The sequence below is a fragment of the Pituophis catenifer genome, unplaced genomic scaffold, assembly GCF_029215685.1.
Source record: "Pituophis catenifer annectens isolate HBS135680 unplaced genomic scaffold, rPitCat1.0.hap2 SCAF_1, whole genome shotgun sequence".
In the NCBI taxonomy this organism is placed as follows: domain Eukaryota; kingdom Metazoa; phylum Chordata; class Lepidosauria; order Squamata; family Colubridae; genus Pituophis; species Pituophis catenifer.
Genome location: NW_027256881.1, coordinates 217,475,225 through 217,496,838, shown reverse-complemented (window position 1 = coordinate 217,496,838; position 21,614 = coordinate 217,475,225). Strand labels below are relative to the sequence as shown.

The window sequence follows — 21,614 nt, the reverse complement described above, 5'->3', positions numbered from 1 at the left end:
CTTGAAGTGATGTCCCAGTGCCTGGAGGCCATGCGGATCTGGATGGGGAGAAACAGACTCAGGCTCAACCCATCCAAGACCGAGTGGCTGTGGTTTCTGGCGTCCTGATATAGCCAGCAGGCGCCATCGCTGGCTATTGGGGGCGAGTCGTTGGCCCACACGGAGAGGGCTCGCAACTTGGGCGTCCTCCTGGATACACGGCTGTCCTTAGAAGAACATCTGACGGCTGTGGCCAGGGGGACTTTCTATCAGGTTCGCCTGATTCGCCAGTTGCATCCCTTTCTGGATCAGGACTCCTTATGCATAGTCACTCACGCCCTCATCACTTCCCGCCTGGACTACTGTAATGATCTCTACATGCGCTCCCCTTGAAGAATACCCGGAGGTTCCAACTGGTCCAGAATGAGGCCATGCGGGTGGTTATAGGAGCGACATAGCGCTCCCACGTAACACCTCTCCTGCGCGAGCTGCACTGGCTCCTGGTGGTCTTCTGGGTGCGCTTCAAGGTACTGGTTACCACCTTTAGAGCGCTCCATGGCTCAGGACCTGGTTATCTACAAGACCGCCCTCTGCCACCGGTAGCCTCTCACCGACCAGTACGCTCCCACAGAGAGGGGCTTCTCAGGGTGCTATTGATCAAACAGTGTCAACTGGCGGTCCCCAGGGGTAGAGCCTTCTCTGTGGGGGCACCTGTCCTTTGGAACGAGCTCCCCCCAGAGATACAGAGGATCCCAGATCTGCGCACTTTCCGCCGTGCCCTTAAGACCTTTTTATTTCATCAAGCGGGGCTGGCCTAACCATTTTTAATTGTTTAATTTTAATTCAGATCTCTTCTTAAAAATAGGGGTGTTTTAATTAGTGGGCCAAATCTATTTAATATGTCTTTTAACTTGTTTTTAAATTTTATATTATATTTGTTTTATTTATGGCTGTTCACCGCCCTGAGTCCTTCGGGAGTAGGGCGGTATATAAATGTAAATAAACTGAAACTGAAACTGAAGTGGGCTGAGATGGTCAGCCAGTTCCAGGCCATGATGCAGTCCCATTGGAACGAGGCCCTCTGACTCTTTGCCACCAGTGGCACTTCCCTCCAGCCTTTGCCCAAAGCCGCGCACCAGGAGGTTGAAGCAAACCCCAAGTCGGAATTTCTGCCCCCCTTCGACCCACACAAAATAACCCCAAAGGGGGAGACTCTCTGCAGCAACACAACCATTCATTGCACGTATCCGGCCCAGGGGCCATTGTTTGAAGAGTCCTGATTTAGTGCAATATAAAAAATGCAAATAATTTTTCTGCAGACCACTAAAATTTTCTCACGGACCACCAGTGGTCCACGTACCACCAGTTGGTGACCGCTGCTCTAAATGGCAACTATGTGACGACGAGATGCTCTGTTGGCCAGGACTCCAAGGACTGGACATAAGTACCATTTATGCCATTACAAGTTTAAACCGACACTGAACAAGTTGTCATTAAGCAAGAACCAACTGTATGTCTTTCTTAAATTTCCTTTTTTAACATAGCTAGTTATTCTATTTGTTCAAATGTTTTAATAAATAAATTATAACAAAGAATCTCCAAAATAATTACCAAATAATTTAGTACATACCCATACCTATATATTAACCCATCACAATCTTCCCTTTTGGTGTAATCTGCAGTAATGAAAAGAAGAAATAGCAAAGAAATTAAAGGTATGAGATAACAACTAAATTTACTGCAACCCTTCATGCTATTCTATCTTTACAAGACAATCTTGCTTCCACCACTTCCATTTTCTTTTTCATACACTTTCTCCTCTCTCTTTTTTCAGCAACTCCATGCAACTGCAACTTTCTTAACCTTCTCCTTTCTCTCCATCCATTCAGTCTTCCTTCATAGATCTGTTTTGTGACGGACAATTGATCCATATACGCAAGCCATCATAATGTGCTTCTTTCACACTGGTCACTTACTGTTGTATTCAGTCCACATTCATTTGACATGCACACATTCTTTACCCGTGGTGGTGCAGTGGTAGAGTGCAGTACTGAAGGCTACTTCTGCTGACTGCTGGCTGACTGCAATTTGGCAGTTCAAATCTCACCAGCCTCAAGGTTGACTCAAACTTCCATCCTTCCGAGGTGGGTAAAATGAGGTCCCAAATTGTTGGGGGCAATATGCTGACTTTGTAAACTGCTTAGAGAGGGCTGTAAAGCACTGTAAAGCAGTATATAAGTCTAAGGGCTATTGCTACCTTGTCTCTTATTTTACCATATACAGTGTTACCTTAATACTCAACTGCTTTGAAACTCAACAAATTTGGTACCCAATGCACTTGATGTGAAAATTTTATCCCGGTACTCATTGTTTGGCACTCAACACACAAGCTAGAACTTGTCAGAGTCGGCTGCCTTGTGACTCACTATATCATTCCTTACGGGGAAAATCTGTTTGGTGTTCATCATTTTTGGTACTCATAGCACCTCCTGGAACCAATTAATAATGAGTGCCAAGGTAGCACTGTATTGTTTTCCAGATAGACCAATCCCAGTGCACTCATTCTCAACATTTACTTCCATATAGCAAAGTGGACAGAACCATGCTTTTATAAAGAAACATTTTCACTTCTTAAAAAAGACAGGAAGCTGGTCTCTATCATGAAATTATTTCATTTCCCAGATTTTGTTCACTGTCATTTCTTATAGTAGGATCTGAACTAGGAACACTTAACAATCTAATCATATTTTTTTCATTCATTCTTGCTCTTTTCCTTTGACAAGGAAACTGTAAATCCAGTCATGAGGCATACATACAGTCTTCATAGACACATGAAGAGAGTCAGACACTCTCTATGAAGCAGATCCATATTTTAATAGTTCTTCAGTCGCATCGTTTTCATGGCAGCCTGACCAATTTTAACATTCTCATGGCATATATATCTTTTTCTTTGATATTAACTCTACATTCATTTCAATTCCAGGCTTCCCAATAAGAGTAAATTTCCTCATAAAATACACAGAGTCAAATTTTCTGGCTTACTGAATTATCCTTTTGATATTATTCTGATCATGTCTTCTTGGTTTTCTGATAGCTGCTTATTTCTTTTAGCATGTATTTCTTATATTTATACCAACTCAAGGAAAATGTTGTTTGTATAGTTAGAGCAATAGTTTAATAATTTATACACTCATTTGCATCTTCCGTCTTTGATATAGGTATGTATGCACCAATCTTTTTTTAACCTGAGACCGCAGTCAGATTCACCGTGTGTTGATTTATTGCTGTTTTCCTGCACTGCAGCTAAAATAGCCAGTAAGTATTTATTGGATAATCTCTAATTGTAACAGATATTGTGTTCTCATTTATTGAGTTACACTCAATCATGTAATTAGTAATGTCCCTAATGTTGTGAATAGAATATATATAGACAATAATATGAGTTAAAATACAGTATACTAAAAACAGTGTTAATTCATTTCCATAACCCTAGTACAATAACTAACAATAAATTAAGATCATTATAACTCAATGCTGGCAATTCTAAATCAACTGTGACACCATTTTGCAAAAATGAGGCAATGAATACCAAAGCAGTAAAAAAAAAAAAAAAGTAACAGTATGTTTCTGATGTCCAATATCCTTCCAGAGTATTATCTTTATTCTATAACAGAAAATAGACACCAGCATTTCAGGATAGAATGTTTTATATTCAGGTTCAAAATTATAGCATATTCTCTATATACCTGCATAACTTTTCTTTCTTTAGGTTGACTGAAAAGAGGAAATACATATTAAAATACAAACTGCAATACCTAAAAAAAAGATTCAGCATAAATGTTGCTTTCTTCAGAATCAGATCCCTAACACCAAGATAATTGTTGGCAATTGTCGGAAATGCTAATAAATCAACAAACAAACAGACTTTAAAGTTTGGGAGATTGCAATCAAAACACATTGGAATATTGAAATAATAAGAAATAATAGAAAGAAGAATATTATTCCACTTTTTATATTAGAGAATAAAACAATGGATAATCTATTTGCCTGATCTATTTTATCTACCTAAGAACAGTAAGTATTTTTTCTGTACATTGCATAACAGAGATTAGATTTTCTAAAATCTTTAACTAAAATTTTATTCTACTTAGTTACACTTCATTATATCTGAATACTATGCCTTATTCATTAAAGTGATGAGTAGATTTTTGCAGACCTTATATCTCACATGTCAAAGCCATGGAAAAGGCTCCTTTGGGTATTATTAGTTCCACACAGCTGGAAATGATGGCCTGATAAATGTTTACTGCCAAAGCAAAGCAAATCACAGAACAGTAGGTCTATTGTATCATGAAGTAAGGATTAAGTAATATGGATTTACTCAAAATATTAACGTTCCACATACTACAAAGAATCTCTTATCTACAGCACCTCTTAACCACTCTTTTTCAATTGATAAGAGTTTGAAATGAATTTTAAAAACTTAGTTCATGCTGTTGCACAATGGTTCAAGGTAATATGTTGCTACACTTCCCAGTCAATGGCTGAATGCACATCTTGAAGGTAATTTTGTCTTCTGATATATTTTACAAGCCCAGGCATGATTTACAATTAAGAGTTATGCCCTAGATCAGGAATCCTTAATCCCCAGGCCATGGACTGGTCAGGGCCTATTAGGAACCAGGCTGCACAGCTGGAGGTGTGAAGAGGGCAAGTGACCGAACCTGAAACCATCCCTTCTCTGCAGTCCATGGAAAAACTGTCTTCCACAAAACCAGACCCTAGTGCCAAAAAGGTTGGTGACCACTGACCTAGATGATTATGAACCCATTCAATTTTTATTTATGCAACAACTTTAGTCAAGCAAACCATGGCTTTGAATATTATAAACCCACAAATGTGATTTATACATATGGAACAATACATGAAAAGATGATACATCTAATATCAAATACCTGGTTACCACTTTCTTCTGAGGATGTATCAGTCACCATTTTGATTTTTATGTTATAAAATGTCAGATAGGAAACTGAGCCTAGACAGAAGTCATATGAGGCATTCACTGCATCTAATTTTAGGAACCATGCCTCTAAGCCATTATTAGATTAGTAAGGTTTGGTTTTAGTTTTAGTACATTTAGTACATTTAGTACATGTAACCCAGCCAATTATTTATTCAACATAACAGTTAAATCATTTATTTATTTATTTATTTATTTATTTGAATTTTTATACCGCCCTTCTCCCGAAGGACTCAGGGCAGTGTACAGCCAGAATAAGAACACACAAATATAAAATTTAAAAGCAATTTAAAATATATATTAAACAATATGGCCCATAACAATTAAAAAACCCATTCTTAAAACATGACGATTCAAAGTTGACATTTGAACTCAGAAACTGTATTATTCTAACTAAAAGCAATATCATAGCTAGAAGAAACAAGGTCATTCATTTCTATTATTTCAGCAACAGATTTGCAAATACCCTGTTTCCCTGAAAATATAACCCAACCAGAAAATAAGTCCCAGCATGATTTTTCAGGATGCTCGTAATATAAGCCCTACCCCCAAAATAAGCCCCAGTTAAGATTGTCAGCCACATGGGTGCATATAGTACCATATTTCCTTCAAAATAAGACCTACCCAGAAAATAAGCCCTAATGCATCTTTTGGAGCAAAAATTAATATAAGACTCCATCTTATTTTCAAGGAAACATGGTAGTTAATTTGCATTAAAACTATAGCAACTCCTTCAATGAGCTTCAAGTTCTGATTAGCTTTGTTCTGAACAAAACTAATGAAAGCATCATTCTCTTCTGAAATATATAGCTTCATCTTTAATGTTAAACTATGGGTTTTTTTAAAAAATGCAATGTGTGATGGTCTGCAGCATTTCTGTCAAATTGACGTATATAGATATAACATAGTGTAACAGTGAGGGTATCTAACCTATTCATACTTGAATTTTGATTACAATTATACCTACAGACTAAGTTCTAAGATTAAGCAAAATAACTTTCTATAAAGTGCACTTTAATTTACAATAAATGTTTTATTTTCCAATAATAAAAGCATATTAAAGTATGTTCTCTGAATATGCAAAAATACTTGAGCAGAAAACTAATTTTATTTCTAACAAATGATATTATATCTACTGCCACCAAGTTTTTCAAATAATCAAGAGCTCCATGCAAATAGACACATTTTAGCAGTTTTTGAGCCTTGAATTTAAACATAAAATTACAACCTTATGGTAACTTTGACATTCTAAGCAGAGTGTCATGCTAGCAAATCTAATCATGAAGAGTATGATACACAGAATCATAAGACTTATTTTCCGATTTCAAAGCATTACATTTTCAAATAATAAATACTTTTTAATAAAAACTAAAATACACATTGCTATTATCTTATTTTCTATCAAATAGCACTAGAGATGTGTGTGAAGTAGTAGAAAGAGAGAGAAACAAAAGGGATACTATGGAAGATACTGTACTATAGATGACCTGAGCAGTCAGAACATACAGATGTAGTTTACCTGCATCAGATAATCAGTCTTTTTAAAAAAGCATATAATAAGGATAAATGAAGTTTCAATTATCCTGACATCTATTGGGAATCTGTCAACAACATATGACCAACAAATTATTCTCTCCTCTTGCTGACAACTTCATTTTTCAGGTGGAAGAAAGAATAAAGGAATAAACTATGCTGGACCTAATCCTTGCCAACATAGAAACATTTATTAAAGCAGTGAAGATGACCAGCACCGGGGGAGGGGGGGAATTGATTATATTTGAATTTGTGAGATCCAGAGGAAAAGCAATTAAAATATAAATACTTGATATCAGAAGAGCAGATGTTGATGAATTGCAAGAAAAGGCAAGTCAGATCTGGTTAAATTCTTAAGAAAAGTGCAAACCGCCCTCCCAAAAAAGGAAAAATAGGAGAAATTTAAAGAGAGCAGAGTAGATGGACATCTGTAAAATACTGAAAAGAGAAGGAGATGATAACTGTATAGAAACATCAGAGATTCTGTCAAAAATGCTAAAGCTCAGAATCAGCTAAGGCCTGTGCAAGAGATTAAAAGGTTTCTCTGGATATATTAGAAATAAAAGTTAAAGACGAGAAAGGTCCTTTGTAAGGATAAAGTAATGAATAGTAATGGTTTCAAGGCAGAACTACCTAACTTCTATTTCAAATTGTCTTTTTTCAGCAAAGAATGAATCCTTAGTTGCTCATTGTTATGCCACTGGAAGAAAAGGTTTGCACCTTAGAATAAATGAGCAGAGGATAAAAGAGAACTTAGCTAATGTAAACAAATTCAGTTCTCCAGCGTCAGATGCGTTATATCCCAGAATACTAAAGGAACTGGTAAGGATGATTACAGAAATCTTTTTTGCTAATTTCTGAGAACTCCTGAAAGGATTGGTAAAGTCCTTGAACAATAGAGTACTGCAAATATAATGCAATAGTGATCTTCAAAAAGAGAAAGAAGATCTGCAAAGCTACAGATCAGTCAGTGTGATGTGTATTTATTGTCCAATCCAGTTTACTGGACAAAATCATCAAATATTTTATAAAACAGCAACTTTATGGAGCTTGGATAGGTATGCCACAATTAATAGGAACCAGCATGGATGTGTCACAAATTACTGTATATCAGACTAATGTAATCTGATAGAATTTATATTTTAGTAAATTAAGGGAATGACATAGATTTAGTGTACCTGGACCTTAGCAAATACATCCACAAATTTAATCATAATATTCACCTTATATTAGTCCTTCCAGGTAAATAGCAGTATCAATAGCAGTTAAATTCCGCTGCATAGTGCTTTTACAGCCCACTTCTAAGTGGTTTACAGAGTCAGCATATTGCCTCCAACAATCTGGGTCCTCATTTTAACCACCTCAGAAGGATGGAAGGCTGAGTCAACCTTGAGCTGGTGAGATTTGAACTGTCAAACTGCAGTAGCAGTCAGCTGAAGTAGCCTGCTGTGCTGCATTCTATTTTATTATAAAGCAAAATTAACATATTCTTATATGTCTGAAAGTACAAACTTCTCTCTGCCACTTTTAACTGCCTGGGCAATTAGGATTTTTTCCTAAGTTTCTTTCTCTATTAAGCTAGTGGGGGCTCCTGCCTCTGTCTGACTGTTTCCTAGGCAGCATCTCTTCCCCTCGTCACACAAGGTCATTCACACTTTCATTACTGTGATTCAAAACCTTTGTTTTGCTGGCATTAATTTTCAAGTCATATGAATAGGCAATGATCATGATGTCACAGAAGATGCCTGTGGCTTCTACATCGTTATCTAGATATGTTTATCCTACATAAGAAGATGGGAAATCTGATAGCAGTCTTCAAATAGTCAATAACTATTTGAAAAGACTGTCAAATGGAAGACAGGGTTAGGAGCATAGGTGGGGGCAGGGGTGTCAAACTCACAGCCCGCAGACCGGAAGTGTCATGCCCACCCCTATTTTAGTGAAGGGGGGGAAAGTTATGATACATCCCGTGGCAACAACATGACGCTGCAAGTTTGAAATCCCTGGACTACGGTATATGTGTGTTGACAATCATGAGATTTCAGTTGAATTTCCCTGGTCTGGCAGAAGAATGTTGATGGGCTCTTTGGCCCTCAAAATGTTCTCTTACCCTGTGGAGAATCTTTGTAAACAATAACCAGAGGTGCACCTGGAGATAACTGGAGCAATGGAAGCAGAGTTGGGTCCCCCCCCCTACTTGTTTTTAATATTGTCTATATTGTATTATTTTAACTGTGATAAAGTTGGGCAGCCTCTAAATTTAATAAATAATCTACTTCTGTCCTCCAGCGTGGACTTCCAGTTATATGAGTTCTGTTCCATTAGACTCTAATTCAATATTTATGTAGTATAGATATAATTCATTATTGGAATTGTGTTTCATGGCACTCTTAACTCAATATTTATGTACTCTTGATACAGTTTTGTTTTCAAACTGAAGTCATAATCATATTTTAAAATAGACATAGTGCTATTTGTTGCAAGATTAAAAACTTGGATGCATACCACCAGCAAAATCAAAGCATACACTGCAATCTTTTTTCATCACAAATATTGGCAGCGTTCAGACAACGTAGCTTAATAAGACATAAACTAGCCTTTTTTCTTTCTGTAGACTAGATTCTATAGAATCCCCATAAAAGGTAGACCTCCAGATCTCTCACATAATCCCACTGCATGGAACACAGTTTGAAAAACCCTGGTATAGAATACAGGTTTCTGTTTTTAGAGATAAATTAACCACAATGCTTTCTAATTATTCAATTGAAGGGGAAAGTCTACATTGTTTCTCTTCTTTTATCTTTATTAATACTCTCTTATCTTGTCCCAAAGGTGCTTTTTCAAGAGGCAACTGGATTTTCTGATTTTTCTTTGAAGATGTTTTGCTTCTCATCCAAGAAGCTTCTTCAGCTCTGACTGGATGGTAGAGAATGGAAGGATTCACCATTCAGAGCTGAAGAAGCTTCTTGGATGAGAAGCAAAACATCTTCAAAGAAAATCAAAAAAGTTGAGTTGCCTCTTGAAAAAGTACCGTATTTTCCAGCGTATAAGACAACTGGGCGTATAAGACGACCCCCGAATTTTCCTGTTAAAATATAGGGTTTGGGCTATACTCGCCGTATAAGACTACCCCTCTTCCAACGCACACCAAATAAAAATTAAAAAAACATCAACTGGCTCACCCACAATGTAAAAGCAGCTGTGCTAGACCCAAAATGGCCCCTGAAACAAGCAGGAACCTCACACAGCCACAAAAAGCCCCAAAAAACAACTTTCACACTTTACACACACACAACACAACACAACTGGCTCATCCACAATGTAAAAGCAGCTGTGCTAGACCCAAAATGGCCCCTGAAACAAGCAGGAACCTCACACAGCCACAAAAAGCCCAAAAACCCAACTTTCACACTTTACACACACAAAATTCCACATACAGCTTTGTGAGATTTTGTGTGTTTGTGTAGTTAGAGTGAAACACTACAGAAACACACTAAATCTCAGAAAGTTGCACAATTATTTTATTTTATTTTATTTTATTTTATTTTATTTTATTTTTATTTTTATATGAAAGCTAAATTTAAAACTTCCTAAACTTTAAATGGCTAGGTCTAAAAAAGAACAACTAAAAAAAACCCAATTAACTATTTTTTTTTAAAGATCCCAAAGGGGAAAAAACTTACCCAATAGAACAGGGGTCTCCAACCTTGGCAACTTTAAGACTTGTAGAGTTCAACTCCCAGAATTCCTCAGCCAGATTGGTTTTGCTGGCTGAGGAATTCTGGGAGTTGAAGTCCACAACTCCCTGCCTGCTTGATTGCAGGCAGGGAGTTGCTTGCTGATGGAATGGATTCAGGCAAGCGAAGCAAGGCAAGCAGCTAAGGCAGTGGTTCTCAACCTTCCTAATGCCGCGACCCTTTAATACAGTTCCTCATGTTGTGGTGACCCCCAACGATAAAGTTATTCCTAAAACCATCAAAAGTATGTGTTTTCCGATGGTCTTAGGCCAGGGGTCCCCAACCTTTTGGACCTCAGGGACCACCAACTTCATAATTTTAAATTTCGCGGACCACTAATACAAATCCAGTGCGCCGCTTGCTGAAGCACCTGGACTCCCAATATGGGATGGGGTCCTTCAGGCACTCTCCCTCCTCTCTGTCTCTCTCTCTGTCTCCCACTCTTTCTCTCTCATTTTCGCTTTCTCTCTCTCTCTCCCTCCCTTTCTTTCTCTCCCACTCTTTCTCATTCTCTCTTTCTCTCTCCCCCTCTCTCATTCTCTTTCTCTCTCCCCCTCTCTTTCTCATTCTCTTTCCCCCACTCTTTCTCTCTCCCCCCTCTCTCATTCTCTTTCTCCCCCTTCTCTCTTTCTCCCACTCTCTTTCTCTATCCCCCTCTTTCTCTCTCCCCCCACTCTCTCTCATTCTCTCTTTCACTCTGTCCCCCTCTCTCCCCCCCCCCTCTTTCTCTCTTTCTCCCTCCCCCTTTCTCTTTCTCTCTCCCACTCTTTCTCTCTCATTCTCTTTCTCTCTCCCCCTCTTTCTCTCTCTCCCCACTCTCTCCCTCTCATTCTGATTCTCTTTCATTTTCTCTCTCTCTCTCTCTCTCTCATTCTCTGATTCTTTGATTCTCTTTCATTCTGTCTCTTTCTCTGTCTCTCATTCTCTCTCTCTCACTCTCTCTCTCTGATTCTCTCTCTCTTTCTCTCATTCTCTTTCATTCTGTCTTTCTCTTTCATTCTTTGTCTCTTTCTCTCTCTGTCTCATTCTGATTCTCTCTCTTTCTCTCTCATTCTCTCTCTCTCTCATCTCATGGGCCAGCCAGTGTCTTGGGGCTGAGAGGAAGTCAAGCATCTCCCTGAGAGACTGAGGGCCGGAAGAAGTGTGGGAGCGAAGCACTACTTGAACTTGTGCGGAATGAGCATTCGCCTTGGTATATTTGCACCAGCCGATGGCCAAGGCAGCCCTCATCTGTCTGCTGAAAGTGCAGCATCAGGATTCTGCCTTGCTATATTTGTGGCACAAGGCAGCCTTCGTTTCCTGCTGCTTGGGACTCAGAGCGGTAAATGGTGACTGGTCCGGGGAGCAGCTGGATTTTGCTCTCCATTGCGGATGCCAGATCAGCCCCCTGCAAGATCTCATCTTTCGAGGAGCGCTCCCTGAAGCAGGGCTGGAAACTTTGGTCGGGCTCTTCAGGAGACGAGATCTTGCAGGAGGCTGATCTGGTGTCCGCAATGGAGAGCAAAATCCAGCTGCTCCCGGACCAGTCACCATTTACCGCTCCGAGTCCCAAACATTAGGAGATGAGGGCTGCCGCTCTTACAGCGCTCTTATAGCGGAGAGAAAAAGCCGGATGCCGCTCTTACAGCGGAGAGAAAAAGCCGGATTTTGCTCTCCATTGCAGACACCAGATCGCCCCCCTGCAAGCTCTCCTCTCTCAAGCAGTCCAACCAAAGTTTCCAGTCCCGCTTCAGGGAGCACTCCTCGAGAGACGAGAGTTTGCAGGGGGCCGATCTGGCATCCGGATTAGAGAGCAAAATCCAGTTGCTCTCCAGATCAGACACCATTTACCACTCTGAGTCCCAGGCAGCAGGAGAGGAGGGCTGCCTTACGCCACTGGCTGGCACAAATATACCAAGGCGGAATGCTGTTGCCATACAAATGAAAGTAGTGCTTCACTCCCACAGCTTTCAGCCATCGCAAACGCCGCTTCTTCCCGCTTCTGCCGCCCCCTCCCCCACCGCCACAACAGCACCATTCATTCCGGATGGCGAGGGCTGCGCTCGTTTTTCTGTATTGCACCACCTGCAAAACCCCTTTGAAAGGGTTGTTTGACCCCCAACCACTGAGCTAAGGTAAGCAAGCTGGAGGGGAAAAAGTTTTTCCCTTCTCCATGGCTCTGGCGATCCCAGCTGAGTTGCCTGATTAGCAGATCGTCAGAGCTTGGATCGCCAGAGCCATTTAAGGCTCGTCAGAGCCTTTCGGGCTGGTCTGCCTGGTTACAGGAGAACGACACCCGGCGTATAAGACGACCCCCGACTTTTAAGAAGATTTTCATGTGTTAAAAAGTCATCTTATACGCCGGAAAATACGGTATCTTTGGGACAACCATGACCTGGATGACTAAGAATTTCCATAGATCCTTTTATCTTTTTTCTCTTTCAAGCCATCGTCTTTTCTTCTAACACCTATGCTTCTATATTCTTAGTTTTGTATGTTTTCCTTATAACGAAATGGTCATTTAACTCTTTATTTGCATTCTATTCATACACATAATCTCACCAATGATCACCCTCTGTAAACTCCAAGAGCATACTTTCTCTTAACACTAAACCATACCTTACAAACTACAGTGGCTGAATCCACAGAAACAAAATAAGCCAGAAGCAAAAAATTATTTTATTTATTTAAAGCATTAATGACAGGTTCCCTTCTTTCAACCAACTCTTAGGCAGTTCCCAATCAAAAATTAAAAGACACGTAAAATCATTTCAGAAACTGTAAAACTCAACCAATCAAAACATTAAAAACAACAACAAATTATATAACCTGACGTCAGGTTTCTATGCCAAAGGAAATGCAGCAAAGAAATAATGCTCTCCATCTCTCTTATTCTTTGATGTTTATAACCAACATCAAAGAAAGCATAAATTTCTTCTTCCATCGATACATTCTTCATTTAATATCTATATGAAACCGCTGGGTGAGATCATCCGTGGTTTTGGGGTGAGGTATCATCAATATGCTGATGATACCCAGCTTTACATCTCCACCCCTGACCACCCTAGGGATGCCCTTTCCGTGATGTCCCACTGCCTGGAAGCGGTGCGGGTTTGGATGGGGAGGAACAGGCTTAGACTCAACCCTTCCAAGACTAAGTGGCTATGGATGCCGGCATCCCGGGATCTGGAGGTTCCATCCTTAATGATCGGAGGTGAAATCCTTGCTCCCTCCGACAGGGTCCGCAACTTGGGTGTCCTCCTGGATTCTCGGCTGTCTTTAGATGACCATCTGACGGCCGTAACCAGGGGGGCCTTCGCACAGGTCCGTCTTGTGCGCCAGTTGCGCCCGTTCCTAGACCGGGATGCCCTCGCCATGGTCACTCACTCCCTTGTTACCTCTAGGTTGGACTACTGTAACACCCTCTACATGGGGCTGCCCTTGGGATGTGTCCAGAGGCTTCAGCTAGTCCAAAATGCAGCCGCGCGGGTAGTTACGGGGGCGTCTAGATACTCCCGTGTAACACCTCTCCTGCGTGAGCTGCACTGGCTACCGGTGGCACTCCGGATACGTTTCAAGGTGCTGGTGCTCACCTATAAAGCCCTTCATGGCTTAGGCCCGGGGTACTTGCAGGACCATCTCCAGCCGTTCTCCCATCGTCCTGTGCGCTCTCACAGAGTCGGCCTCCTCAGGGTGCCGTCGGCCAAACAATGTCGGCTGACGACCCCCAGGGGGAGGGCGTTCTCTGTGGGAGCCCCGACCCTCTGGAATGGATTGCCCACTGAGCTCAGGACAGCCCCCGACCTTCTTTCCTTCCGTCGCGGGCTGAAGACGTGGCTCTTCCGCCAATTAAACTGATCCGTTTGGGGGTACACTGGTATAATTTTAAATCGTTTTTAATTGGGTTACTGATTTTAATTTGGTATTGTATTGTGATTTGTATTGAAGTTGTCATTTTGTAAGCCGCCTTGAGTCCCTAGGGAGAAAGGCGGCAGATAAATCGCAATAAATAAATAAATAAATAAATTACCAATTCTCACACCATAAGAAAAAAGTCACTATATGAAACAGTAATCTAAGATTCATTTTGGTAGCTGAAATGATCTTGACAGAGAAGCTACCATTTTTCTTTCTGGTCAAAATCAACGTATTAAAACCAGATCTTGAGATTTTTACTAAATAAAAATAACTTTTAATCTTATTAAATTTACTCCCTAAAATAAAAACACTCCTATTAACTAGAAAAGCCAATTGGTGAGGGATAATGACAAATTATCCCTTATTAGCCATGGTTTGTTAAGTATGTCTGATGAACTCATGTTAAATTTAGAGTTTAAGCTTGATATGTCTATATAGGAACAAATAGTTCTATTTACTACTGAGAATACTCTATTTTTCAATCTAAAACTCAGGTTAAAAACGAGAGCTTACATATTTAGCCATAACATGAAAAATGTTCTTTTGCAACTATAGATTAATTCATATGCCTCATCATTCTCTGGTTTATATATAGAAAAATGGTTGTACACTTCATGATAATTTAACCATGGTTCATTAAACAAGTCATAGTAGCTGGTTTGTACAACATATTGAGACAGAGCCCAACAAATCACATTATAATTTAGCATTATGTGTCAATGGAGCGCAAAAAATAGTTACAATCATGGACTACAGGATCCAGCTTGCCTTTTCATTACTTTGTGAACAGGTTGAATGAGAAGCAGTTTGACTAAACAGCAGCAGCTAAAGAATTGTGTGCTAGAAAACATGTGCCATAAATAGCAGGTGTCTAAAAGGATTCTCAGGCTAGCAAAAACCAATCACATCACACAGGTGACTATCAGCAAGCTGTCAACCAGCATTCGAATTGCCTAAACATGGAAACTGCTGACAGTAGAAGAGAAATACAAAATGAAAATACTCCAAGGTTTCATTGAAAGGTACTATAAGGAATCCTAATCCTAACCTTCATGAATAATTTACGCCTTCACAGCTTGTAAAGAACCGTTTCAGTGGTGCATATGGATATCTATAGTCTTTGTTGGAGGAATTCTTTTGGACACAATTTAGATCAGAAAAAAAATCTTATCTACTACAGAAGCAATGGCAAACTGAAGACGGCTCCACAAGAGCAGAACCGATGATCATGGTGGAAAAAGGATCTGGTGAATGAATCAGTTTCCCTGAACTCCTCCTCAGATTAAGAGAGCAACCTGTGATTGTCCAGAATGCTCTATGCTGATGCTCCCCATGACAAGACTGTACCGGTAAAACAGTGGTCTCCAGCAAGTTTTAACTCTGGGAGTGACGAAAATCAGCTTTGCCCAAACCATGGTTCAAAGCCTTTAAAAAGACACCTATTTCGTCCTTTTAATCAGTTTTGCTAGAAATGGCTTGTAAATTGCTTTTTGGATACTAAGAACCTTCAGAAGGACACAGTTTATTACACTGGATAATTTTTCCTTCAATCCTCAGTGAAAAAAGTTTTATTTAAGTTGAAGAATTTAAAGAAAAATATTTTATTTGGAAATAAGCAGCAAAAGGGTGATTAGAACGTTGATTTTAGAAAGTTTTAAATGGACTAAGGGGTCAGATTGACTGGAATAAGATTCTGAAATAATTGTAAGAATACGTCCTGTGATTTTAAAAAAAAAAAATCCATTAAAATATATAGATATTTTTAATTTAAGTGTAAGAAATCTTTCCCTGGGAAAATATTTTTTCTCTGCTGTGAATTAGAGAAAAACATGAGAAGAGGAAACCTTAAAGGCTGGTCACAAAGGTGACCATAAAGAATTAAAGATTAGAATTAAAGGAGAAGATCCACTAATTCGGAATGGAGGAAAGTATTTTAATTCTGGAAGAATATTTAGCAATAATGTACTCAGAACATTATGTTAAGATTGTTATTATAAAAATGAGATTAAAAGAGGAGATAGAAGACAATCCAACTGTGAATCAGGCTGTTCTGGATATGATTCAAAGTTGACAGGATGCAGAAATGATATTGCCAAAAATGAAGGAGTTCCTGAGAAAAGATAAAAAGAGAATGAAAAGAAATAATCTTTTGGGACACTACTTAGAAGAAATGAAAATCAAGACTTTTAAAAGTAAGAAGTGTTATAAAGTTGGCTTATTTGATCAAGGTTAAAATGTATATTTTTTGTAGTAGCATTTAGTGGATTTTTCTTGTCTAGAGCTGAAAGAGGCCTTAAAGATTTTTTTATAGATAAAATATTGGAAGACATTTTTTTGTTGCTGTATTTTTAGAGGAATTGAGAAGCTACGGTATTAAAAGCAAAGTAAACTTGTGAGGGGTTTCTGAGAGGAGAAGACAAAAAGTTAATTATTTGAAGAGATTAATCATAAATTTTTTAATTGTTTCTGGTAGTCTTAATGGGTTTTTTAAAAGTAAATAAAATTTTAAAGATTTGCTTATAGATATAAGATAAGAAATGGGAAGATTTTTTGTTACATTTTAAAAGAAAATGGCAAATTGTTGTAAAATGGATATGAAACTGATTTACTTGTTTAAGTTCTAAAAACTCTTAATGAACCGTTACTGATTAAAATTGAATGATGGGACTTTATTATTTCCTAATAGATAAAAGATAAAATATGGGATGAAGAAAATTTGGTTGAAAGGTTAGAGAAAATAAAAAGTTACTGAAATTGTATTTGTCTTGATGAAGAAGAACTCCTTCCTTTTTGCTTTTCAAATATATTTTTCTTCCTTTCTTCTTTTTATCTCTACACTTTTTTCTTTTTTTTCTTAGTTTGTATTAGTTTTTTATCTTTGTATCTTAAACTTCAATAAAAATATATAGTAAAAATTCTTAGGAATGTTCACTGCTACTCCTCTGAGCAGCATAATTACATTTGAAATTTCCTGCATCTTTTATGGAACTCCTACATCCTTTAGTTTCTTCTATAGGTTTCCCAGTGCTCAAAATGATGTATTGTCGGAGAATTGTGCAGCCATTTTTTTAATATATATCAGGCAAACAGAAGCATCATCAGGTAAATCACAGAGCAGCTGGGGCAATAAATCACTGCCCCAGCTACTAAATTTAAATATCTTAATATATACTTCTAAATCTATATACCTGTGGGTTTGATTTTAAATAGTGCTGAAACTATCAGCCTTCCCAGTTAGAGTAGACTGGAAACAAGATGAGTTAATTCTATTTTATTGGAAAGGTACATTAACAGAATCTTGCAAGTCTGAAAGTTCAAATCCCCATCAGTCTCTTTTTACAGTCTGATAATAGAGGAAGGATGTCCCAAAAGACTGAAGAAGCTTCTTGGATGAGAAAGCAAAATGTCTTCAAAGAAAAATCAGAAAGTCCAGTTGCCTCTTGAACCTTTGGGACAACCATGATGTGGATGATTGAGAATCTCCATGGACATTTAGGAAGGAAGCTTTCCGAGGTTCTTTCCCTGCATATGTCATGCAGCTGCAGTATCTGCCACGCCCTCTCTTATCTGAGCATTCCCTAAATAGCATCTTTTGCCTCAGACTCCCAAGGTCTTTCCTACATAACATTATAAAAACATAGGAAATTAATTCTGAAGGTCATTAGCCTTTTCCTGTATTATTAACTTTGAACAAGAAGTTTGCTTTTTCTCCCACAAATATTGAAATATTTTTTTGCTTTGCACTTTTGATTTCCTAATAAAATTTTGAAACTATTCTATCTTACCTATCACTTTAAAACCTGTACATCCACCCACACAGAGGCCTTCAATATCAGTTATTTGGAACTTAACTTCCATTGAATACAGTGGTGGCTACTTCTCAATAAAATGCTTAGGGCTACATTGCATTGCACTAATTCTGTTCATGTTGCTGGCTAAGAGATATTTTGAGCTTCAATTAAAAAATGAGATGTCTCTAAATGACAGTTAAAAAGTTGCAATGGACCAATTATCAAGTTTGGGAATATAAACTACAACTTTGAAGAATTTGGCTAAAGATATAAGCAATATCTACCTGATCCATCAGAGTGGGGAGGCAGGGAATGTTGCGGGTCCCATCCTCTAGAAAGATACACCTGGTACAACCCAGAAGAAGGGCCTTTTCCATGGTGGCTCCCTCTCTCTGGAACATCATTCCCCCAGAGATGAGAATGGCCCCCGCTCTAACACTCTTCCTGAAGGCACTGAAGACCTGGTTCTACCAGCGGGCCTGGTAGATTATATTATATTATTATATTAATTCATTCTTTTTTATTAGTTTTATTGTTTTAAATGAGATTTTATATTCTGTAAGCAGCCTTCAGTCGCCATGTATGAATAGGCGGCAATATAAATTCAATTAATTAATAAATAATAAAAATAAATAACCGGAATTCTAAAAATCTTGGCTTTATCTTCTCAGTTACTTAGATGTGGCACTTCAGTTTCAAACATAGTCTGCTCTCCCACTTTCAATGTAAGCCCATTACTCATATATTTCAATATAGTAATATCAAGTGATACTTAAAAAGTTTTGTCCCAAACTTTTAATGCAAATTAGCACATTTAGTCAATGTTAAGAATTACACTCCAGTGATTTCATCTGTACATACTTCAAGCAAATGCTACAACAGGATTATTAGCATATCTAGAACACATACTGCAGTGTTACTGATACTACCTCTTGCCAGATGAAAAGAAAAGGGGAAAGATCTCTGGGAATATTTATTTTTCACTAATCCTTTTACCTAAAATGCCATAGACTGCTATCCTCTGGTTTGATAACTGACCCAATTTCTAGGTAGCAAATTTTATCAGTGACAAAGAACAAATCTACAGAGGCTGTATTTTGATTTACAGATGAGTTCTGCATTTATATTTCCTTTCTTCCTTCCTTTCAAAAATAGATACACAGGCGTGTGTTTTCCATACAAATTACTCCAAGTAATATATGCTAAATTCTGCAGAGCCCATTTGGCCAAAGACTAATAACCCCCCTTGGGAGCTGACACCAACTTTCAGCAATAGCCCACTGCTGCAGATTAGCACTGGAACATATGCTGCAGAGGCATCCAGTCTGCCTTTCTCGCATTAAGATCGTATTTTCACTATCTCACATAAATCCTTTGTCTTTTTCATTCTGTTTTTATAGTGAATAAATAAATAAATATTCTGGCAACTCAAATAAAAAATGCAATTGACTTTTGTAACCATTATCAAATTTTGCATCTCACACCACAAGCTCATTTTGTCGAATTCAAGATCATTTTGCATTATTCATGGGTTAGCTTCCCTACTAGCAAGTGTGCAACGTTTTGTGCTGAGCAACTTACTTTCTTTTTAAATGAAATGACCTTCCTTCCTTCATCTGATTTTTTTAAAAAGCTACATTCAGTTTTGGAGTCCGCATAGGCTAATTGACAAAAAAATAATATATTCAATGGAATATTAACTTAAATAGCCTAAAGCAGAAAATCATATCCACATGGGCATCATTAAAGTTACCTCAAGGAAGATGTAATCCCATCAAAATGGTAGGCTGCAGTTCAAATATTAACTAGCTGTTATGTTGCAATAATTATTCTGTCTTTACATAGGTTATTGCATGCATTCTTTTTGCATCTCTGTAGAATACTTAAGATATTCAAGGAACTCCTTTTGTTTAAAAAAAGATAAATCATAATATTTTTCCACTAAAGAATGCCCCCCCCATCCATACAAGTTCAAAAAATTTTCAACATCTAGTCTTTCTTCTAACTTTCAGCAATGATGGCTTTTTCAGGAAAACTGGGAACAGACAGCTGTTTCTATGTAATTTCAGCAGTATCATATTGTGTGTTGTATAGCATGCAGTTGCTGAAGACACAATCTAAAGATGAGAAAGTGGTTCAATACTTACTGAAAGCAGCTACCGCCAGAGCCAGCGTAACAACAATGGAGGCCCACGAAACCCACACTGCTTTCTTTCTATAGTTTTGAGCTTCATGAGGTTTTAATCTTGTACTGCTTTCTAGCAAACCTGATGAGAAGAAATAAACATATATGTCTGTTACTTTAGTCTGTTCCTTGCCACAAATTATAACTGGATTTGTATGGAATCTACCAAATACGCCCTATGTTTATTTGTATCTTACAGTAGAGGCCAATCAATCATTTTATTACAAATAAGATGTGTTGATTCAGTTCTGAACCTAGATTTCTATAAGGCTAAAGGAGCCTAATTACCGCCTGGAGCATATTGTAATTGTACAGGAGGTTGTGTATATGTGAAGCTTTCACACTATCCTTATGGCTCTGTATTTACACTGCAATTCTTAATTAGATATCAAAGCACAAAGGAACGCTTCCTTGGGATGGTCAGTCAATAGCACAAACCTGCTTTTGTGGTTGGTGTGTGTGTGTGTGTGAGAGAGAGAGAGGGGGGGAGGGAGGGAGGGAGAGAGCTGACATATCTACAGTAAATATAGGTGATAATAGAATTTATTTCCATTTTATTTTTTCAATTTTAAGTTTATTATATCAGCAATTTTAACCTGTCTATTTAACAACATTTGAAAAATTGTTCTTGGCTCCCCCTTTCCTTTAAATATCATTTTGATTTTGGATAAAAACCAAATTCCTACTTTGGTACCATTATCTTACACGGAAGCACAAATAGTCTTATCAAATCAGGTCTATCAGAGGATTAAACAAAGCCCTCTGAATTAGTGAATTCTAGGATAAAAAGTACTATAGGGCTCTGTAGCCAAGGCCTTAAGCAAAGCTATTACAAGACAATAAAATAAAAATAAATAAAATCCTAATGTCTGTAATAGGTAGAAGACATACAACCTTTCTTCCCATATCAATCTATATTTTCTAATTTAATATGCTTACCATTGCTACCTAAGTAAAATCAATGCATTCTAATTGAAACTAAAATAACTAAATCTGTTAAATTAAGCCACATAAAATACTCAGTTCTTCCAGTTGAAAGTGATTTAGTAGTTATTTAGTTACAACTGTTAATTCTTTAAAGACCTATGGAATATACAGATATATGACAGACACATTTGCAATTATATACAAACATAATATTCCTACCAACTATACAGAAAAATATTTTCTTATCTGCATCATACTTCTGAGTCAAGTGCACAAAATTCTTCTAGAATAACTGTTCAAAAATAAATTAAATTACAAAAGGCAATACAAAAATTGATAAAATACATATTACTTAAAAGCCATAATTCCTGGATAAAATTATTCTCTTTTTAAATAATTCTAAATGCTTTTGTATCATAAAATTCTACTATAAATTGTGATGTGATGGGTTTTACATCCATCTTTATTTAAAAATAAATTTTATAATTTAAATCTAAATTATAAATCTATAATTTATAATCTATTCACAACTTAATGAAATGTAT

The 21,614-nt window shown here is 37.8% G+C and overlaps 1 protein-coding gene across 1 annotated transcript in view; it reads right to left on the bottom strand.

Moving 5' to 3' along the window:
• TMEM163 (transmembrane protein 163) overlaps positions 1-21,614 on the bottom strand; it is an 88,640-nt gene that overhangs the window by 64,873 nt on the left and 2,153 nt on the right. The window contains exon 2 of the mRNA XM_070947545.1: positions 20,105-20,224. Within this exon, the coding sequence (XP_070803646.1) occupies positions 20,105-20,224 (120 nt within the window). The remainder of the gene's footprint in view (positions 1-20,104; positions 20,225-21,614) is intronic.